We start from the raw sequence: 23,891 nt of genomic DNA, 5'->3' as shown, positions 1-23,891 counted from the left end.
ACTTTAAATATCTTACAATTTTACAATTACAAAATGAATGAGATTTTACAAAAAAAGAGAGAGGAATAGGAAAATCAAGAAATAGATTCTTTTTTTTTAAATGTTTTTTTTAATTTATTTTTGAGACAGAGAGAGACAGAACATGAGCAGGGGAGGGACAGAGAGAGAGGGAGACACAGAATCTGAAGTAGGCTCCAGGCTCTGAGCTGACAGCACAGAGCCCAACGCGGGGCTCGAACTCATGGAGTGTGAGATCATGACCTGAGCTGAAGTTGGATGCTCAACCGACTGAGCCACCCAGGTGCCCCAAACAGATTCTTAAGTATAGAGAACAAACTGGTGGTTACTAGAGGGGAGGTGGATGGGAGGATGGGTGAAATAGGTGATGGGGATTAAGGAGGGCACTTGTCGTGATGAACACCAGACGATGTATGTAAGTGTTAAATTACTACATACACCTGAAATTAATATAACACTGTATGTTAACTAAAAATGGATTTCAAATAAAACTTAAAGTAAAAAAATGAGATCTTGCCATTTGCAACAACATAGATGGACCCAGAAGCTATAATGCTAAGTGAAACAAATCAGAGAAAGACAAATGCCATATGATTTCACTTACATGTAGAATCTAAAAAACAAAATAAATGAGCAAAGAAACAAAGAGACAAACAAAAACCCAAAACTGTTAAATATAGAGAGAATGAATGAATGAATGAATGAATAAAGCAAACTGGTTTATTGCCACAGGGAAGGGGGATGGAAGGATGGATGAAGTAGATAAAAGGGATTAGGAAGTACAAACTTCCAGTTACAAAACAGAGAAGTCACTGAGATGAAAAGTACTGAATTGGGAATATAGCCAATAATGTTGTAATACTGCTGCTTGGTAACAGATGGTGACTACACTAATGGTAAGCAGTGAGTAATGTAAAGAATTGTTGAATCGTTATGTTGTACACCTGAAATTAACATAATACTGTATGTTAATTATAAATAAATTAAAAATAAATAAATAAACACGATAACCAATTGTTAAAATAAAATCAATATCTTATCATTTTATTTGTCAATTATACCTCAATAAAGCTGAAAAAACTGTATTTCATTATACAACCTGATATCAACTCCACAGTTATCTTGGGGACAGAAACCAAACTTCTTTTTCCCTTCAAATGAACTTAATATGTGGTTAATGTTGACCTGCTTTCTTAAGGCAGATGGTGACTTAACAGATGGTTTGTTTTCTCTTTGCTTTGTTCAGGCATGTTCTGAAGAATAGCATTTTTTAGGTTGGTACAGTCACAGGTCAGACCTTTCCCTCATGAAGCAATTCTCTATACTGATACATATGCTATATATAGAACTCTCCGGAGATTAACAAACTCAAAAATCCTATTACAAAAAACTTAACTTTTCTGACGTTATCTAATGATGGTAATTCAGAAAATCTTACTCTTTTACAAAAAATATTTATTTAAAAATGGAATCTATGCTTTTCTGCCTTCATAAGCAGAATTCCCTGTATTTAATTTATCCCCCCTTCATGATGACTCAGTCATCACTGTGAAAATGAATAACTATTTTGGGATGTGACACAAAGATTCCCTCAGAGGATCCTGAGATGTATGACAAGATGTCCTTAAATGTAAATAGTCCCAGAATATTAAGCAAGCTTTTTGAGTTCATGCATCTGTGTTTTTTCAAACAATGGTTTTCTTTCCTATTTTCTACATTAATTTTTCCCAGTCATTTCTCCTAGCTGCCGTGTGGCCCATGTGTTTTAGTCTCTATTTGTTATTTATTATGTATTGGTATTTTTCCTTTTTAAAAAAATGTTTATTTTGAGAGAGAGAGAGAGAGCACGAGCAGGGGAGGGACAGAGAGAGAGAGAGAGAGAGAGAGAGAGAGAGAGAGAGAGAGAGAATCACAAACAGGCTGCATGCTGTCAGCACAGAGCCTTACTCAGGGCTCAATCCCATGAACGGTGAGATTATGACATAAACTGAAATTAAGAGTCAGATGCTTAACTGACTGACCCACACAGGTGCCGCTGGCATTTTTCTTTAAACACCCACAAACTCATTTCATAAAGGTAATACAGCATCTTAAATATAATAAATATAATAAATTACAAATAAATTAAGCAGTCAGAAGAAGAAAAAGCAAGGGTAAGAGAAATAAGATTGGGCCAGGGATGAAGCTAGTGCTCTCAAAAATGCACATTTTGTTAGAAGTGGGCTACAAATTTGTTTCTGAGCTCTTTAGTAACCCAAACAGATAAGCAACTGTGTGATTCAAAAGGCCCAAAAGATAGAAAATAAAGCAATATTTAATTGACAGCTTTTAATTATTTTTTCGTGACCCCCCAAACCAGTTATTCCTTCTTGTTGGAATAGGATCTTCAAGAGTAAAAATGCTTTATTAGAGGACCAGAGTATGTTCTTCGAAACAGCAGAGCCTTAAAACATACATTGAGCAGCCTCTGTTTTGGAGGCTTGAAAGCCATTTTGTTTATTTGTTTGCTTCCTTCCTTCTGGGTTCTTGGTTGAGTTCTGGATAATTGTGTCAAATGAGTCATTTCAGGATGAAAAGTCATTCATCTGCATTCTCTCCTTATCCGGCTGTTGGCACAGAGTCCGTGGAAAAGCTTTCTCTTCTGTGTTGTGGTCTTCACTTTCCTTCTCATTTTTGGTCCTGCTTCTTTGGGAAAATCTAAAATCCTACTCCAAGCCTATTCTTGGAGCATTTTAATGCTCCATTTTAATGCTCCAAGTTAAAATGCAGCATTTTGTACAGCATTTAACTTGCTGGATAGGATGCATCCACCTGTCCTCAGTGTAATTTCTTTCTTAGCAAAATTATGGGGTGGGTTATTAAACAGATGGCTTGTGATCAATTGGAGCCAGTATTTTATTAATCTACAAAGACTTTGTAGATCAAGAACTAGAGATACTAAAAATGGGAAGTAGATGTGAAAACTTTCCCCAATCATTAAGTTTGCATTAAACTATAGCTCTAGTTTTGTATTATAAACCTTGTAATAGATGTCAATGGGACCACCCTTTTAAAATGTTACAAAACTCTGAATGATGTTATTCAAAAGAAACATGCATCCCAAGAGTCACAAATCACAAATCATACTGAATCACTATGTCTTTTGGAAAAATGTCCCTTCTCCTGCAAAAAAAATAAAAATAAATATCCCTCCCCAAGTCCTGCCCTCCTAATGACCCTCATCCTGTAGCTCTCCCTGTCTTCTCCCTGCTATCGTTGCTTTTCCTCCAGCCAAATGCTCTGCTCTACAGACACTGTTACCTGGAAGGTCACCAAAGACTCCTAAGGCCAAATCCAGTGGTGTGTGCCTGTCAGTCCTTGACCTCACTGCCCTTTTGGTAGTTCTCTTCATTGTCTATTTCAATGATTTTATCCACACCAGCTGCTTCTGTGATCATTGTTCTTTTTTTTTTAAATATAATTTATTTATTTTTTAAATTTACATCCAAGTCAGTTAGCATATACTGCAACAATGATTTTAGGAGCAGATTTCTTAAGGCCCCTTACCCATTTAGCCCATCCCCCCTCCCACAACCCCTCCAGTAACCCTCTGTTTGTTCTCTATATTTAAGAGTCTCTTACGTTTTGTCCCCTTCTCTGTTTTTATATTATTTTTGCTTCCCTTCCCTTATGTTCATCTGTTTTGTCTCTTAAAGTCCTCATACAAGTGAAGTCATATGATACTTGTCTTTCTCTAATTTTGCTTAGCATTAATACCCTTTAGTTCCATCCATGTAGTTGCAAATGGCAAGATTTCATTCTTTTTGATTGCCGAGTAATGCTCCATCGTAGGTTCATATACTACATCTTTTTTATCCATTCATCTGTTGATGGACACTTGGGCTCTTTCCATATTTTGCCTATTGTCAATAGCGATGCTATAAATATTGGGGTGCACGTGCCCCTTCGAAATAGTACACCTGTATCCACTGGATAAATACCTAGTAGTGCAATTGCTGGGTCATAGGGTAGTTCTATTTTTAGTTTTTTGAGGAACCTCCATACTGGTTTCCAGAGTGGCCGCACCAGTTTGCATTCCCACCAGCAGTACAAAAGAGATCCTCTTTCTCCATATCCTCGCCAACATCTGTTGTTGCCTGAGTTGTTAATGCTAGCCATTCTGACAGGTGTGAGGTGGTATCTCATCATGGTTTTGATTTGTATTTCCCTGATGATGAGTGATGTTGAGCATTTTTTTGTGTCAGTTGGTCATCTGGATATCTTCTTTGGGAAAGTGTCTATTCATGTCTTTTGCCCACTTCTTCACTGGATTATTTGTTTTTTGGGTATTGAGTTTGATAAGTTCTTTATAGATTTTGGATACTAACCCTTTATCTGATATGTCTGCTTGCAAATATCTTCTCCCATTCTGTCGGTTGCCTTTTAGTTTTGCTGATTGTTTCCTTCGCTGTGCAGAAGGTTTTTATTTTGATGAGGTCTTAATAGTTCATTTTTGCTTTTGTTTCCCTTGCCTCCAGAGATAGGTTGAGTAAGAAGTTGCTGCAGCCAAGATCAAAGAGGTTTTTGCCTGCTTTCTCCTCAAGGATTTTGATGGTTTCCTGTCTTATGTTTAGGTCTTTCATCCATTTTGAGTTTATGTAAGAAAATGGTCCAAGTTCATTTTTCTGCATGTCGCTGTCCAGTTTTCCCAGCACCACTTGCTGAAGAAACTGTCTTTATTCCATTGGATATTCTTTCCTGCTTTATCAAAGATTAGTTGGCCATGTGTTTGTGGGTCCATTTCTGGGTTCTCTCTTCTGTTCCATTGATCTGAGTGTCTGTTTTTGTGCCAGTACCACACATGCTGATGATTTCAGCTTTGTAATACAGCTTAAAGTCCGGGATTGTGATGCCTCCAGCTTTGGTTTTCTTTTTTAGGATTGCTTTGGCTATTTGGGGTCTTTTCTGGTTCCCTACAAATTTTAGGATTATTTGTTCTAGCTCTGTGAAGAATGCTGGTGTTATTTTGGTAGGGATTGCCGTGATCATTGTTCTTGACAAATATTCCAAAACTATGTCATAAAGCACCATAAAGTAGAAACTCCAAATGTGCATATGCAATAGTGCACTCATCTCAGCCTTAACTCATTCAAATTCCACCTCATCTGCTCTCCACAGATCACTGTTCCTCTTGAACTTTTTCTTCAACTAAAGGCATCACCTCAAAGACATCTCTGACTGCTGCCTCTTCCCCAATAAAAAAATCCTAGGTGGGGCGCCTGGGTGGCTCAGTCAGGTAGGCAGTTAAGCATCTGGCTCTTGGGTTTGGCTCAGGTCATGATGTTTGTGGGATTGAGCCCCAAGGGCCCCACACATTGACAGTGTGCAGCCTGCTTGGGATTCTCTCTCTCTCTGCCCCTCCCCCATTAGCAAGCACACACACACTCTCTTTCTCAAGATAAATAAACTAAAAAAAAAATCCTAAAAAATTGACCATTTCTGCCATACTTCTTCTTGCTAGGACCACTATGTATTTGTTAATTTTAATCTGAATGATCAGAAAAGTCAAATGACTGATCTCCCTATTTTTTAAAAAGTTTATTTATTTATTTTGAGAGAGAAAGTGCAAGCAGGAGAGGGGCAGAAAGAGAGGGAGAGAGAGAATCCCAAGCAGGCTCTGCACTGCCAGCTCACAGCCCAATGTGGGGCTTGAGCTCACAAACCGTGAGCTGAAGTCGGACACTTAGACTGAGCCACCCAGGCACCCCAACTGATCTATTTTTAATCACTTTGATTTGACTTCTATCATTAACGAAGTGCCTTAAATTGCAACCTCTCAGCATCTCCTAAAGCTGAACATATGTGTTCATTCCCACATATACACCTGACAAAAATACATACCTGTGTCTACTAAAAGGCATGTGCTAGAATGTTTATAGCAGCACTATTTGAAATAAATGAATGGGATGGATAAATGAATTGTGGTATTCTCCCAGTGTAATCCATATATGGCAATAAGAACGTTTTATGACTCATGCAAAATAGAGAAGAATTCATAAACAATGCTGAGTAAAAGAAGCTATATACAAAAGAATGCAAACTGCATGATTCCATTTATTTCAAGTTCAAAACTGGGCAAACTAAATGTAGGGTGGAAGAGGCCAGAAGAGTGTTACCCTTTGGTGGGCAATGCCTGTCTTCTGGGGGTAGTGGTAATGTTCTATTTTTTCATCTTGGGTGCTGATTCTAAAGGTGCTTTCAGTTTGTGAAAATTCATCAAGTTGTGCATTTACATTGTTAGTATAAAAGAAATACGTGCATTCTGATAATACAATTGACTCTTGAACAACATAAGTTTGAACTGCATAGGTCCACTTACACAAGGTTTTGTTTTGTTTTCTGCAAAAAGCTTTGTTTCCATTCGGTGCAGGGCTTGGGGGAGGACTTCATGGGGATTAAAAAGCTGCCTAGTGGCTGCAGGGAGAGGCTCAGGCAGAAGTCCTGACATCCTGTGGGATGCACATGGGTCCCTCAAAAGCCATTGAGCTCCAAAGGCTCTCAGCTATCATGCTTGAAAGTAAGCCTTTGGAAGAGATACTCATCCAGCCCAGCTTTGGGGGCCAGCCAGCCTGCAGAAGTGACTCAGGTGGTCATCCAACTTTTTGATGGGTTTCACTTCTTCATCTAGGAAGTGGTTCTCCAGGAAGTCACAGAGATGGGGATTTGTGTGGGCAGAACCCAGAACATGCAGATCCAGAAGGGCCTGCTTCGGATTCTTTTCCAAGACCATGGCATCCAGTATTTTACCCTACTCATCTTGACAGGGCTTCTGCACATCCTGAAAAAGGGCATGGCTGCCATGCTGATTTTGTATCTTCAAGAGACTCTCAGCCCTCCAGAGCCACATGGTTGAGGTTGGAATAGAAGCTCAGAGAGATGTAGGTGTTAGAGCCCTGCAGATGAATGTTGGCCAGGCAGTTGAAGGCGGCCTCCACCTTAATGGAATCATTCTGACAAATCCAGGAGCTCATGGTTGATTGGCAATAAGGAAGGAGCTAAGCTCAAAAACTGGTCCTAGCTACTCCTGGAGCCAGAAGGCGGTGAGAAGATGGTTCTGGAGGTTGTGACTGGAAAAGAGGTTGGAGGGTGGGTGGAGGGTGGAAGAAGGGGCATCCCTGGGTCTGTTCTGTCTAAACACTGTTGAAGCAAGAGACAGATCTGCAAGACTGGCAGTCGCTCTGCCTATATGCAGATTCTTTACAGTATTGTGAATGTATTTTCTCTTCCTTACAACTTTCTTAATGTTTTCTTTTCTCTAGCTTACTTTATTGTAATAATACATTATATAATAATATGACATACAAAATAGGTGTTATGTTATCGGTAAGGCTTCTGGTCAACAGTAGCCCATTAGTAAAGTTTTGGGGGAGTCAAAATTATATGCGAATTTTCAACTGAGCAGGGGTGGGTCCTCCTGAACCCTGTGTTGTTCAAGGCTCAACCATATTTTTTTTAAAATTTTTTTTAACGTTTATTTATTTTTGAGACAGAGAGAGACAGAGCATGAACGGGGGAGGGTCAGAGAGAGGGAGACACAGAATCTGAAACAGGCTCCAGGCTCTGAGCTGTCAGCACAGAGCTCGACGCGGGGCTCGAACTCACGGACCGCGAGATCATGACCTGAGCCGAAGTCAGACGCTTAACCGACTGAGCCACCCAGGCACCCCAAGGCTCAACCATGTTTTTAATAATACCATGCCCTTACAAGAAAATCATTAATGCCTTTGTAATAAGTGTAAACTTTTCCAGCCTGGGACTTCAAGCTTCCATGTATATAGTCCCAAGTTTCTTTTCATCCTCCTAGTGTTCGCTGAAAAATCCCTGTTTCCTCCTCTGTGGTGCTGCCCGAGCTGTCTGCTCTCAGGAGAGCCCACACCTCAGTCTGTCTGCTCCTTCCTTCCTCTCTTGCAAGGCCCATCCACTGTGCTCTTTCCATGTCGCATTTTCTAATGCTCTTAAGTGGGTGGGACTTCTCCCTCATTTCAATCCCCAGAGCATTTTGATTTTTTAAAATTGTCTTATTCCAGGGGTGCCTGGGTGGCTCAGTTGGTTAAGCATCTGACTTCAGCTCAGGTCATTATCTCACAGTTCATGGCTTTGAGCCTGCGTTGGGCTATGTGCTGACAGCCCAGAGCCTGTAGCCCGCTTCAGATTGTGTCTCCCTCTCTCTCTGCCCCTCCCCCACTCATGCTCTGTCTCTCTTTGTCTTTCAAAAATAAATACACATTAAAAATTATTTTTTAATTTATAAAATTGTCTTCTTCCAGCTATTATTTTTGCAAATAAAAATTGTATATATTTAAGGTATACAATGTGGTATTTTTTCTTTTTTTGAAATTGAGACATAATTGACATGTAACACTGTATTAGTTTTCAGGGGTACAACAAAATGATTCTGTTTATATATAGGCATACCTTGGAGATTTGAGGGTTTGCATGCAGACCACCACAATAAACAGGCATTACAATCAAATGAGTCAAATGAATTTTTTGGTTTCCCTGTACATACGAAAGTTATGTTTACACTGTAGTCTATTAAGTGTACAATAGCATTATGTTTAAAAAACAATGTACATACCTTAATTAAAAGATACTTTATTGCTTAAAAATGCTAACCATCATCTGAACTTTCAGCAAATCATAATCTTTTTGCCGGTGGAGGGTCTTGCCTTGATTTTGATGGCTATTGACTGATTTGGTTGGTGGTTGTTGAAGGCTGGGGTGCCTGTGACAATTTCTTAACACAAGACAACAATGAAGCTTGCCACATTGAATGACTCTTCCTTTCATGAGTGACTTCTCTGTAGCAAGTGATGCTGTTTGATAGCATTTTGCCCCCAGTAGAACTTCTTTCAAAATTGGAGTCAATCCTCTCAAACCCTGCCACTGCTTTATCAACTAAGTTCATGTAATATTCTAAATCCTTTGTTGTCATTTCAACAATCTCCACAGCATCTTCACCAGGAGTAGTTTCCTTCTCAAGACACCACTTTCTTTGTTCACCCGTCAGAAGCAACTCCTCATCCATTCAATTTTTATCATGAGATTGCAACAATTCAGTCTCACCTTCAGGTTCTACTTTTAATTTTAGTTCTTTGCTATTTCCACCACATCTGCAGTGACTTCCTCCACTGAAGTCTTGAACCCCTCAAAGTCATCCACGGGGGTTGTAATCAACTTCTTCCAAACTCCTGGTAATGCTGATATTTTGACCTCTTCCCATGAATCATGAATGTTCTTAATCACCTAGAATGGTGAATCCTTTCCAGAATGTTTTCAACTAACTTTGCCCATTTCCATCAGAGGAATCACTGTCTATGGCAGCCATAGCCTTATGAAATGTATTTTCCTAAATCATAAGAAGTTACTCCTTGACCCATGTGCTGCATAATGGATGTTGTGTTAGTAGTCATGAAAACCACATTCATCTTATTGTACATCTCCATCAGAGCTCTTAGGTTAGCATATACATTGTCAATGAGCAGTAATATATTGAAAGGAATCTTTTTTTTCTGGGCAGTAGGTCTCATCAGTGGGCTTAAAATATTCAATCAACCATGTTGTAAACAGATGTGCTGTCAACCAGGCTTTGTTGTTACATTTAGAGAACACAGACAAGAGTAGATTTAGCATAATTCTTCAGGGCCCTAGGATTTTCAGGATGCTCAATGAGCATTGGCTTCAACTTAAAGTCACCAGCTGCAGTAGCCCCTAACAAGACAGTCAGATTGTCCTTTGGAGCTTTGAAGGCAGTCATTGACTTCTCTCTAGCTATGAAAGACATAGAAGGCGTCTTCTTCCAATAGATGGCTGTTTCATCTACATTGAAAATTTGTTTCACGTAGCCACCTTCATTAATAATCTAGGTCTTTTGGATAACTTGCTGCAGCCTCTATATCAGCACTTGCTGCACTTTAATGTTATGCAGAAGGCATAAGCTTTCTTAAGCTTTATGATCTAACCTCTGGTAGTTTCCAATCTTTCTTCTGCAGCTTCCTTACCTCTCTCAGTCTTCCCAGAATTGAAGACAGTTAGGGCCTTGGTCTGGATTAGGCTTTGGCTTAAGGGAACGTGGTGGCTGATAGGATCTTCTATCTAGATCATTCAGATCTTCTCCATATCAGCAATAAGGTGTTTTACTTTCTTATTATTCATGTGTTCACCGGGTTAGCACTTTTTTTGAGAGAGAGAGAGAGAGAACAAGAGCGAGTGTTGGGGAGGGGCAGAGGGAGAGGGAAAGAGAATCTTAAGCAGTCTCCATGTCCAGCACAGAGCCCAATGCAGGGCTCGATCTCACAACCCTGAGATTGCGACCTGAGCTGAAATCAAGTCGGATGCTTAACTGACTAAGCCTGCCAGGTGCCTTTTAATTTCCTTCAAGAACTTTTCTTTTATATTCATAACATGGCTGTTTGGAGCAAGAGGCCTAGCTTTCAGCCTGTCTCAGCTTTTGACTTGTCTTCCTCACTAAGCTTAATCATGTCTAGCTTTTGATTTAAAGTGAGAGATGTGCAACTCTTCCCATCACTTGAACACTTAGCGGCCATTGTAGGGTTATTGATTGGCCAAATTTCAATATTGGTGTGTATCCAGAAATAGGGAGGCCTAAGGAGAGGGAGAGAGAGGGGAATGGCCAGTTGGTGGAGCAGTTAGAACACACACACACATTTATCGATTAAGTCCATGTTCTTACATAGGTGTGGTTTGTGGCACCGTAAAACAATTACAATAGTAACATCAAAGATCAGTGATTATAGATCAGCATAACAAATACAATAATAATGAAAAAATTTTAAATATTGTGAGAATTACCAAATGTGACATAGAGACCCAAAGTGAGTAAATGCTGTTTGAAAAAATGGCACCAATAGACCTCCTTGATATAGGATTGCCACAAATCTTCATTTGTAAAAATGAAATATCTGCAAAGTACAATAAAGCAAAGCACAACAAAACAAGGTATGCCTATATATGTGTGCAATATACATATATATATTGCAAAATGATCACCACAGGAAGTCCAGTTAACATCCATCAGCACGTATAGTTATAATTCTTTTTCTCTGGTGATGTGATCTTCTAAGGCCTTAGCAACTTTCAGATATACCATACAGTATTAACTATAGTCATCATGCTGTACATTACATCCCCAGGACTTACTTGTTATTATTTTTATATAATTTACTGTCAAATTGGCTTACATACAACACCCAGGGCTCATCCCAACAAGCACCCTCCTCAACGCCCATCACCCATTTTTCCCCTCTCCCCCATCCTCCCAATCCCTCTCAGTCTATTCTCTGTATTTAAGAGTCTCTTGTGGTTTGCCTCCCTCCCTCTCTGTAACTATTTTTTTCCCCTTCCCTTCCCCCATGGTCTTCTGTTAAGTTTCTCAAGATCCACATATGAGTGACAACATATGATATCTGTCCTCTGACTGACATATTTCACTCAGCATCATACCTTCTAGTTCCATCCATGTTGCTGCAAATGGCAGGATTTCATTCTTTCTCATTGCCAAGTAGTAGTCCATTGTATATATACACTACATCTTTATCCATTCATCAGTTGATGGACATTTAGGCTCTTTCCATAATTTGGCTATTGTTGAAGTGCTGCTATAAACATTGGGGTACAAGTGCCCCTATGCATCAGCACTCCTTTACTCCTTGGGTAAATTCCTAGTAGTGCTACTGTTGGATCATAGGGTAGTTCTATTTTTAATTTTTTGAGGATTAACTTATTTTATAACTGAACGTTTGTATCTTTTGATCCCATTCACCCATTTCATCCACCCCACCCCTGCCTCTGGCAATCACTGATCTCTTTTCTCTATGTATATCTTATTCTACTTTGGATAACAGTGACTTTGATATGTACTTTGCTTTTTCCTTTAAATGGTCAGTTCTCTTTGTGTTCTTGGAAAGATCTAACACAAGCCCAACAAGTGCTTAGTATTTTTTTAATTGAATTACTCTGTTTTTTCCAATTTTTCCTTTTTGAGGATGTTGGTTTCAGGATAATGAAAGGAGGCTAATGGTTAGGAGTTTCTTCCCTAATGTGTAAGGGTGAGGGTGTAAGGGTGTAAATTAGATTCAAGTTTGAAGTTTTTATCTTTTTTCTATGTTGATCTCAATTTCACAGTGATGATTTAAAAAAAATTTTTTTTACTTTAGAGACAGAGAATGCAAGCAGTGGAGAGGGGCAAAGGGAGAGAGGGAGAGAATCCCAAGCAGACTCCACACTCAGAACAGAGCCTGACATGGGGCTCCATCTCATGACTCTGGTATCATGACATGAGCTGAAATCAAGAGTGTGATGCTCAACTGACTGAGCCACCCAGGCACCTCATAGGGATGATTTTTTTATGTGTGTGTGTGTGTGTGTGTGTGTGTGTGTGTGTGTGTGTGTGTTTTGAGAGCAAGCATGAGCAGGGGAGGGCAGAAGGGGGGGTGGGGGACAGAGGATCTGAAGCTGGGTCTGTGCTGATAGCAGCAAGCCCAATGTGGGGCTCAAACCCACAAACTGCAAGATCATGACCTGAGCCAAAGTCAGATACTCAACCGACTGAGCTACTCAGGCACCCCTGAATAAATGTTATCCTTACTTAAGACATATCTGGCATCTTTTACTTAAACATGCTTATTTTAAAATATCCATTATGTTTAACATTTTTTCATTTTTAATTTTTTTTAAAGTTTATTTATTTTGAGATAGAAAGAGTGCACAAGTAAGGGAGGGGTAGAGAGAGAGGGAGAGAGAAAGAATCCCTAGCAGGCTCTGCATTGTCAGCACAGAGCCCAATGTGGGACTCAAACCCACGAACCATGAGACCATGATCTGAGCAGAAACCAAGGGTCAGACGCTCAACTGATTGAGCCACCCAGGCGTCCCCACCATGTTTAATATTTTTTACACAAAGGATCCATTGCTTAATGGCTAATCTTCTTTGTTTTTTATGAAACACTTATTTCTTTTTTTTGGTAGTATGTTTGTCATGCATTGTATAGGTCATAGAAAATATTTTCCAGGTTTTAGGGACTGAAGCCAAAAAAAATATATAGTCTTGAATATATACAACCTTGAGATGGTGCTCAACATATTAAATGCTATTGAGTAATTTAAAGTAACAGTATCATAATCTTATGTTTTAACCAGAAGACTGAGAACTGATTAAAAGAAAAAAAATCCAGTTGCTGGGGGAACATGAGCATGATTTATAGTCATACAGATCAATAAGACTTTAACATGACAGAAAAGCCATTCAAAAGGATAATAAATTTCCAAGTCTCAGATTGAAATTAATGGTTTAAAAGCACAAAGATAGTCCAGGCTATTGGTGACTGTATAAAATAACATCACATTTTGGAGGGGGGGTACTATATAGGATGGACAATTTTGTATCTGTATGATAACCTTAAAAAGAACAATATAATTAGATTTATTTTGGACACACTCATTAGTTTTTAGTCTTATAATAACTGTAATTACATGGAACTTTTAGGAGATAAAGCTTTATGTTAGTCAGAGTTTTGAACTCTTATGGTATTTTACAAATCCATGACCATATTTTATTACAAGATTCTGCTCCCGGGGGAACTGAGAATAATGACTGTGTATAAGAGAGCAGAATAGAGACTCACCATATTGTCCAGCTGTATCCAGTGAACCTCATTGCTGGAGCTGATACGAGACTGTTGGGTCTGTAGTGTGTATGGGAATGAGCTAACCTGGAGCACCAGCAGGTTGAAAGCTTCCAGAACTTCTCTGCAGTTAATGACTCTATCAGCCAATCCATGACTAGGTTCACCATGTGACAAAGAGCCCGAAATGACACTGTAGAAATATTGAAAGTCACATTAATAATTTAACAGATTAGATTCAGAAACAGTCATCAAAATGGAGATAATGTTTTAGTTTTTATTTTTCTAGTTCTTTTTAACTGGGAGAAGGAGTAGAGGCAACCAACATTTAATTTGAAAGAGAAATAATTACACTCCTTCTTACCACTTTCAGACAGATTTCAAATATATTTTTTCCCCCTTTTTCAGTCTGCCCCTGAAATACCTCCAAGTGTAACTCAGTTCTACAGGCCAAGGATATCTAAATCTGTAGCTGAGATGGATCACTTTGGTCTGAAAACTCATCTAAATGAGTTTCTCCATCAAAACATGATGCTTGTAAGTGTGCAATAATTGGTACCCCAGAGAGGCAAGGGATCCCTTCTATGTTAATGCTACTATTCTTCCTCCCTTGAGGATGTTAGACTATGAGGAGGTTACAAAGGGGCCTCCTACCCCTCAGTATGAACAAAATTTTTACATATAAATCATTTTCAATTATGTTCAATTTGAATGTACCAGGCTGTTATGCAGCCTCAAAACCACATATTTTTTTTTTTTTGTCAAAGAAATAATCTCAGTGCCCTGGGGAATTAAATATAGAGAGATCCAATACACATCCTCACAGCTATTACTCCAAACTTTCAAACATGAGGTATATCAGGTCACTGAGTTATTTCTGCTCATAGAACACTAGGAACAACTGAAGAGAATCTGGGCAAAGTCCTTCCTTCCTTCCTTCCTTCCTTCCTTCCTTCCTTACTTCCTTCCTTCCTTCCTTCTCTCCTCTCTCCCTCCCCCTCTCCTTCCTTCCTTCCTTCCTTCCTTCCTTCCTTCCCTCCTTCCTTCCTTTCTTCCTTCTCTCTCTCTCCCTCCCTCCTTCTTTCTTTCCTTCCTTCTCCCTTCTTTCCTTCTCTCCTTCCCTCCCTCCCTCCCTCTCTCTGCTTCTTTCTTCCCTTTTTTCTCTTTCTTTCTTTCTTTCTTTCTTTCTTTCTTTCTTTCTTTCTTTCTTCTAAAACTAACATCTTATTTATACCTACATATGGCTCTAGAGTTCAGATTGTGGAGCGCCAAATACATTCTGGCTTTTGAACAAGTGCTTTTGCAATTCTGATATTTCTACAACATACTACAAATCTTTCATATTCTCAACCTCAGTGTGTTCTGAAGAAAGGAAAATCTATAAACACTTGATGATGCTTGAAACTGCCTTTTAAACCCGTAGGATCAAAGACATCCCTTAACAGATAATTACTGTAATTTGGTCAGGGGGCCAAACTGGCACCATCATGCCCCATTTACTCTTCTTTCACTGTAAGCCCACCTAAGAAATAGGATATTCTCTGTTTAAACCGGTAAATTGGGGAATGTTTCAGATATGCTCAGATTTCTAAATTATTTTTTAGAGATTATTTATTTATTTATTTATTTATTTTTTTAGTAGTCTCTACACCCAACGTGGGGCTCAAACTCACAACCTTAAGATCAAGAGTCATATGCTCCTCTGACTGAGCCAGCCAGGCACTCTGCTCTGAAATCTTTAAGTGGCATCTTTACTGCTTAAAGTTATGTGGATAGAGAGAAAGGCATGGAAGAGGAGAAACATAGAGAAGAGGAAGGAGGAAAAAAAATGGTAAAGAACTGGGGAGGAGGAAGGACAGGGAAAGGAAAGCATATGGCCCTTCTTGGAGCTCATTAACCTCACTCTCCCTGCTGCTGCCCTTTCTCTGAGGCCGCTGAGTTCCACAATGCCCTGAAGACAGCTTTTTAATAGGGATTTTTAAAATGTTTATTTACTTTTGAGAGAGAGAGAGAGAGAACAAGTGGGGAGAGGCACAGAGAATCCAAAGTGGGCTCTGAGCTGTCAGCATAGAGCCTGATGTGGGGCTTGAACTCACAAACAGTGAGATGATGACCTGAGCTGAAGTCAGTTGCTCAATTGACTGAGCTACCCAGGTGCCCCTTAATGGGGATTTATAAATTCATTCATAGTATAGTTAAAATGAAGTCAACACTAAATTGGTAGGGAAAGCTGAAAGAGCAGGGAAAGAGTAGGAATAAGTTACCAATAAGAAGATGCCAAGTGTTAGGGTCTCTGGGCTTTTCAGGAATTTTTTACAAAACCATTGCTGTGCTAGAAGAAACACTATATTTGCTCACTCTGAAGCAATCACCTCGTTAGTTCCACATGGGAGTTGTCATGAACTAGCACAAACAGTGTGTACGGGTTCTGTTTTACCCTTCTCATAAAAACTTCAAACTTGGTTTGAATCTCATTGTCTAGACGAACAACATATTTCTCTGCTCTTTGATAAGCTGTCCCATTTTCCTCCAGACCCAAGTCTACAAGGACACCTGCCAAGAAGAAAAAAAGAGTTTACCTTTTCACATACATATATATAAATGAGATAAACTAAAGTTCAATGTCAACTGATATACTGGGTAGTGGCTGTATACAGAAATTTACAGAGCAGATATTTTTTCATTTTGCATACTCCCCACCACAATTTTGATGAGGAAATATCAGATTCTCTCTTCTTTAGAACACCTTAGCCCACTCCTACATGTCACACAAAGGACAACATGCAATGATCTGATACATTAAGTAGAAGCAGTCGAATGTATGAGGCGTCTAATTAAATCCTATTTATAGTGAAGTGCTGCTGCTAATAGCTACTATAGGTCACTTAGAGCTACAGCTCTTAGCCAAATTAATATATTCACATAACCTTCTTTATCCCAAATTTAGCAACAAAACATAATATTAAAAAAGGATAATAACATAAGATGTCCAAATATACCACAACTAGACTGTGGGCTCTTTTAGGTAGTATTTTACTCATTTTATATAGTGACAGTTTTGCACAGTATCTGAGTATGGGCAGTCTTCCATGAATGTTGGATTACATAACAAATTTATAAAATGAACTGAATTACCCAAGATTACTATCTTCTCAAAATGTTAGAAATAGAAACTTCAGTACTGTACCATTCTATCTGTCTATAATATAATTACTTCCACATTCAAACATCTAAATAGTTTGAGGCACATGAAGGTGTTATTGGGATAATCAATTAAAACAACCAATCCTCTTTGAAAATGAAAATGAAAATGAAAATTATGTGAGGTGAAGGATGTGTTAACTAACCTGATTGTGATACACATTTCACAATATATACAGGTATCAAGTTATCAAGGTGTGCACTGTATACCTTAAACTTACACAATGTTATATGGCAATTATTTCTCAATAAATCTGGGAGAAAGCCCCCCAAACCAAAGGCAACCCCCACCTCCAGACACTTAGCTGCATGGTGGGAGGGCTTAAGCCCCCTGAGATGAGAGAGCCTTGTGACCCAAGACCATGGTCGGTCCTCCAACAAGGAGAAGGAACCAGAAGACTGATTTAGGGGTTAGATAAGCCACAGGGCCCTTGAGGACCAGCCTGGGCTCCAAGAGCTAGAGAATATATATTTAGCATCCAATATCAGCCATACCCACTAGCCACAACTATGTGAAAAAAAAATCAAAATTAAAAAGAAGAAACAAGTTAAATTAAAAGACTTTTATAAATTATGAGGACTTACTTTTGTTTATCTAGCTTTTCTTTTCAGATAGAATCAGCTCAATTAACAATTACATACAATTAGCATCTAGATGCTGTAATAGTAATAGCTCTAAATGGTATAAAAGAAAATAGGAAAAATGTTTTACCATATGAAAAATTCATCACACAAGATGAGGTGAGCAGAAAGTTCATTTTGTTTTTAAACATTTTTCATGAGAAGTCTTTACCCAGACATTGATTTCAATTTCCACCCACATGAAGCCAAATGTTATTGTGACTATATCCAAAAGCAATCAGTCAAATATTTAATGTGGTGAGTATTCTGATTTTTTTTGAAAGTGGATTGCTTGCAAAATTCATTCAACATTCCATAGTGATTTATTGAGAATCCACTATGTATCAGGAACTATGTCAGGTATTGTGCTAGGTGTAGGGATACACAGAAGAACAAGACAAAGATCTTAACCTTATGGAGTTTATGATGGAGAGGACAGATAATTTTGACAGGTGTCATGATGGGAGACAAGTACCATGGGATGGAGGAGGTGAACAGAAAAATAGAGAGAAAACCTACTTAATTTCTAAGGGGTTTCTGTTATCTTATCTGTATAATAGGGAGAGGAGTGCCAGTTGAAAATTAGTCTGCATTTCCTAAGTTTATCCCTAGGAAATAAGCAGTGCAAGTTAATAGTAACTCAATATGAAAAGGTCATAAATAACTCATAAAGAATAAAAATATTCCTTATGGATAATTAAGAATTGACTATACTTCAAAACAAATGAATAAAGACCTTTGACAGGTCAATTTCATACATGCCCTAATGTAAAGACAAAGTTCCATGAATCTAAGAGATTCTCTTAGATATAACACATGTATTAGTTCATAACTATACAACCATCTGGCTCTGCAGTGGTGAATCTTGGTGGGGAGCAGGCACATCAGAGGTACTTGAGTTTTTAATTTCTAACTGGGCATTTTTAGTAAGGAATCCTTACCTTTAAAGTTTGTTTTAGACTTGCTTTTATTTTTAAGTTTTGTTTCTTTCCTGGTTATGAAAGTGATAGATAGTCATCTTGGAAAAACTGGAAAGTATAGAGATATATTAAAAAGAAAAATTTATCCATAATTCTTTAACTCAAAATAAGCTGTGAACATTTCTTTGCATTCCTTCCTGTGTCTTTTCCTATGCATACTGTGCTACCTAGAATTTTGTGATTGTATATTCTGATATTTTTCACTTGTAACTATAAAATAAGAAACAAAACTATCATTATTTACTAATAATATGTCTGTATAGAAAACACAAAATAATCCACAGATAAATAAATTAATAAGAATTTGATTAAAGTGATGGAGTCAGAATCACTTTATAAAAATTAGTTGCATTTCTATACACTAGCTGCAAACAGTTAAGAAATATATATATTTTTAAAAACATTTACAATAACATAAAAAATATTAAGTATCTAGAAATAGGTCTTATAAAAGGTATATAAGATCTTTATGAAGAAAGTGATGAAACTATTAATGACATTAAAGAAGACCTAAATAGAGCTATATCATAAAATATAGTTACAAATAAATTCTCAAATTTATCTCGAGATACAAAGTAATTCCAATAAAAATTCTAACAGTTTTTTTACCTTGAAAAATTATTTTAAAAATGTATATGGCAGAATCAAGACAGTCCTAAAGTAGAAAAGGTGGGAGAGATTTCCCTTCCCAGAGACTAAGAACTATAGAGCTGTATTAATAAGACAAAGTGGTTTTGGCACAGGGATAGACCCCAGAAAGAGACCCCCATACATATGGAAACTTGCTTCATAATAAAACTTGCATTGCAGATCAGTGGTAAAAGCATGGGATCTTTAATAATTGGTGAAGAACCAAGAAATTATATTGAATCTTACCTTACCTAATATGCAAAAAAAAAAAAAAAAAAGTCAAGTGGATTAAAAACTTAAATGTAAAAGACAAAATTCTAAAACTTAAAAAAATTTTTTTTTAATGTTTATTTTAGAGAGAGACAGAGAGAGACAGAATGTGAGAGGTGGAGAGGCAGAGAGAGGAGACACAGAATCTGAAGCAGGCTCCAGGCTCTGAGCTGACAGCACAGAGCCTGATGGGGGGGATCAAACTCACAACTGCGAGATCGTGACCTGAGCTGAAGTCAGACGCTTAACTGACTGAGCCACCCAGGCGCCCCTGAACTCTGAAACTTTTAAATGACAACACAGAGAAAACTGTATGAACTCATAGATGACTTCTTAAGCACAAACCCCAGAGGATAGACAAATTAAACTTAAGAACTTCTCTTCATCAAAGACATTACAAATAAAACGACAAGACTCCTAAATCCATAAGTATTACTAATGAAGAATTTGTATTCAGAATACATACATTACTCCTACACACCCAAGAGAAAATGAGCAAAAATATTTAATAAATACTTCCTAAAAGAAAAAATCCAGAGGCTATTCAAAATATGAAAAGATATTCAACTTCATTAGTGATAAGAAAAATACAAATTAAAACCATAATGAAATGGAATAATATTAAATTAGTTAAAAATTTTAAAACAATATAAGTGTAAGAAAGAAGTTGATGGAAGAAAATCACATGTATCTCCTCCTTTCTGCAAAAGAAATGCAGAGGATAGACCAGAAACTAAAGAGATTGATTTCTTATAGGTGAGTAAGTGGAAAAGAGGCAGAAAGGAGAATGGGAACAGCGTAGGTATCAGAAGGGACAGACACTTCTCTGAATATACCATTTTGTATAGTTTTGGCTCTTAGAACCATAGCAATAAACAAAATCAACCAAGGATAAGGGCAGGGGGCGCAGAGATAGGCAAAATGGAACCCAAACAGTTACAAATGAAACCTAACATAACCACACTGAAGGGGATGAGGATGAAAAGAACAAACTTAAGTAAAGCAAATCAGTGTTTTGGCTGGATACTACAATACTAAAGACTCAAAAACTTTAGTTAGCAAATCTGTTTCTCACAGGAGTGTGGGTTAGCAATTGTATAACTGCTAGAAAAAAAATCAAAGAAGTGAATATATTGTAGATAATGAGAACTAGGTTTACCCCATCAGAGAAAGAAGTTACAAATAAAGAAAGAGGAAAGACTAAAATGAACCCTGTGGTGTCCATATTTCAGTACAAACTTGTATTTTAAAATATAGATATAGAGGTAGACACAGAAATAAAGAAGTGTGTGTGTGTGTGTGTGTGTGTGTGTGTGTGTGTGCGCACACGCACATAGGTTAATAAACATACATTTCCTACCTCTGTCTGCTGAGTAAGTCCAGGGACAATGACACCCCAGTAACAATAAGCACACTTAGCCTGGATTTTGCTTTCTAAATAGCATTCTTCAATAAGAGGAATCAGAGAGTTCCTCGGAGAAGAGTTTAACTTAAGGTTTGGGGCAAGGAAATTAAAAATAACTTTGGAAGATCTGTGGTTCCAAAAAATAAGTATACAAAAAGGGATCATAACATATTAAATGAACACTAGCAATGAAGCCACATTAATTATAACAAAAAGACACTCTGATGGGGAATGCTGATAAGGGAGATGCCTTACATATGTGGGGGCTAGGAGTATGGGAAATCTCTGTACCTTCCCTTCAATTTGGCTGTGAACCTAAACCTGTTTAAAAACATAGTCTTTAAAAAAAGACAAAAAGACAAAAAAAAAAAAAAAAGACACGAGTGCCTAGCCAACAGGGTTCCCAGTGACCAAAGCTAGAAAACTTGGGACCAAAATAAATAATGATAGTATTGGAAATGACCCATAGAATAAAATAAATGTTCACAAATCCTTGCTGCTTTAAATAAAATTTGAGGAAGAGCTCCTTACAAAAGGACTCAATAAATAAATCCCACTAATAAGTGTAGGAAAAATGGTAGAAATGCAAAATCATCATTATGCAAATACCACAATAAGCTGCATGTAGAATCCACTGATGGATGCTAAAATTCATGATTGAAGGTATATTAGCAAAATGCCAGAGTATTCTCCCAATATTTTTTATCAACTACCAAGAGCTACACGGTAATTTTATAGTGGAGAAACCTGGCAGACACCACCTTAAAGTGACCAAGGTTAACATCACCTATTGGACATATCGACATCAAGTTGATGCCCTGAGAAGGACATAATACTATTTTTGTGGTCTTTTTGACAAGTACATGTATCCTCAATCTAATTGTGAGAGAACACCAGACATTCCCAGATTGGAAGATTTTATACAAAACAACTGGCTAGTATTTGCCAAAAGTGTTAAGGTCATGCAAAACAATGAAAGAGTAAAGAAGTGTCCATTTGCAGGAGACTAAGAGGACACAATAATTGCGTGCAACGTGGGATCCTGGATTAGATCCTGAAGGAGAAAAATGACATTAAGGGAAAACTGATGAGGTCTTTAGTTAAGAGTATTGTTCCAGGATTGATTTTCTCTTCTGATAACTGTACTGTAGTTATGTAAGTTGTCAACTTTAAGTGAAGGTGGTGAAGGGTATATGTGAACTCCCTATTTTTAAGCAAATTTACTAAGATATAGTTCATATACAATTCACTCTTTTATGATGTACATTTCAATAGATTTTGTATATTCACAGACTTGTACAACAATCACTACAATCAATTTTAGAACATTTTCATGACTGCCAAATGAAAGCTCATACCCTTTAACCATCACCCCTCAATTCCCCCTTGAGCCCCCCAGCCCTTTGGCAATCACCAATCTATTTTCTCAATAGATTTGCTTATTCTGAACATTTAATACTAATGGAATCATAACAACATATGATCTTGTGTGATTGTCCTCTTTCATTTGGAGTAATGTTTTCAAGTTTAGTCCATGTAGCATGCATCAATACTTTATTTCTTTTTATTACTGAATAATATCCCATTGTATGGATTATCACATTTTACATTTCCATTCACCATGGACGTAATGGACATTTGGACTCTTTCCACTTTTGGGCTATTGTGAAGAATACTGCTATAAACTTCTGTTTATAGGTTTATATGTGGACATATGTTTTCACTTCTCTCTCATTTCATATCTAGGAGTGGAATTGCTGTATTACATGGTTATTCTTTGTTTAACTAATTGAAGAAAGGCTAGACTGTTTTCTAAAGTGGCTATGCCAACCTATAACCAGCAAAGAAATTAAATAAGTAATCAAAAATCTTCCAACAAACAAGAGTCCTGGGCCAGATGGCTTCCCAGAGGATTCTACCAGACATTTAAAGAAGAGTTAATACCGATTTTTCTCAAACTATTCCAAAAAATAGAAACAGAAGGAAAACTTCCAAACTCATTCTATGAAGCCAGAATTACCTTGATTCCAAAACCAAAGACCCCACTAAAAAGAATTACAGGCCAATATCTTTCATGAACATGGATGCAAAAATTCTCAATAAGGTGTCAGCAAATCAAAATTAACAGTACATTAAAATAATTATTCATCACGATCAAGTGGGATTTATTTTTGGTTACAAGGATGGTTCAATATTCACAAATCAATCAATGTAATATACCGCATGAATAAAAGGAAGGATAATAACCATATGATCCTGTCAATAAATGCAGAAAAAGCATTTGACAAAATACAGCATCCATTCTTAATAAAAACCCTCAACAAAGTAGGGATAGATGGAACATACCTCAACATCATAAAGGCCATATATGAAAGACCCACAGCTAGTATCATCCTCAATGGGGAAAAACTGAGAGCCTTTCTCCCCTAAGGTCAGGAAGAAGACAAGAATGTCCACTCTCATCATTACTACTTAACATAGTATTGGAAGGCTTAGCCTCAGCATTCAGACAACAAAAAGAAATAAAGTGCATACAGATCAGCAAGGAAGAAGTCAAACTTGTATTATTTGCAGACAACGTGATACTGTATGTAGAAAACCTAAAAGAATCCACCAAAAAACTGATAGAACTAATACATGAATTCAGCAAAGTCACAGGATATAAAATCAATGCAAAAATCAGTTGCATTTCTATACACCAATAACAAAGCAGCAGAAAAATAAATCAAGGAATCGATTCCATTTGCAATTGCACCAAAAAAAATATGGCATCTAGGAATAAACCTAACCAAAGAGGTAAAAGGTCTATATGCTGAAAACTATAGAACACTTATGAAAGTAATTGAAGAAGACACAAAGAAATGGAAAACATTCCATGCCAAGGACTGGAAGAAGAAACATTGTTAAAATGTCTTATGCAATCCCTATCAAAATACGACCAGCATTTTTCACAAAGGTAGAACAAACAATCCTAAAATTGTATGGAATTTTCCATGGAACCACAAAAGACCCCTAATAGCCAAAGCAATCCTGAAAAAGAAAAACAAAACTGGAGGCATCACAATTCCAGCTTTCAAGCTATAT

The 23,891-nt window shown here is 37.5% G+C and overlaps 1 protein-coding gene and 1 pseudogene across 9 annotated transcripts in view; both read right to left on the bottom strand.

Annotated features, from left to right (window-relative positions):
* GREB1L (GREB1 like retinoic acid receptor coactivator) overlaps positions 1 to 23,891 on the bottom strand; it is a 278,957-nt gene that overhangs the window by 36,886 nt on the left and 218,180 nt on the right. For all 9 annotated transcript variants that reach the window (XM_053902487.1, XM_053902486.1, XM_053902488.1 and 6 more), the window contains 2 exons: positions 16,073 to 16,253; positions 13,701 to 13,893 (listed from right to left, as the gene is read on the bottom strand). In XM_053902487.1, the coding sequence (XP_053758462.1) occupies positions 13,701 to 13,893; positions 16,073 to 16,253 (374 nt within the window). The remainder of the gene's footprint in view (positions 1 to 13,700; positions 13,894 to 16,072; positions 16,254 to 23,891) is intronic.
* Positions 6,260 to 7,719, bottom strand: LOC109248554 (ferritin light chain-like; annotated as a pseudogene).

The sequence above is a fragment of the Panthera pardus genome, unplaced genomic scaffold, assembly GCF_024362965.1.
Source record: "Panthera pardus isolate Hobbes unplaced genomic scaffold, ASM2436296v1 HiC_scaffold_15, whole genome shotgun sequence".
NCBI classification, from domain to species: domain Eukaryota; kingdom Metazoa; phylum Chordata; class Mammalia; order Carnivora; family Felidae; genus Panthera; species Panthera pardus.
This window is presented reverse-complemented; position numbering and strand designations above follow the sequence as displayed.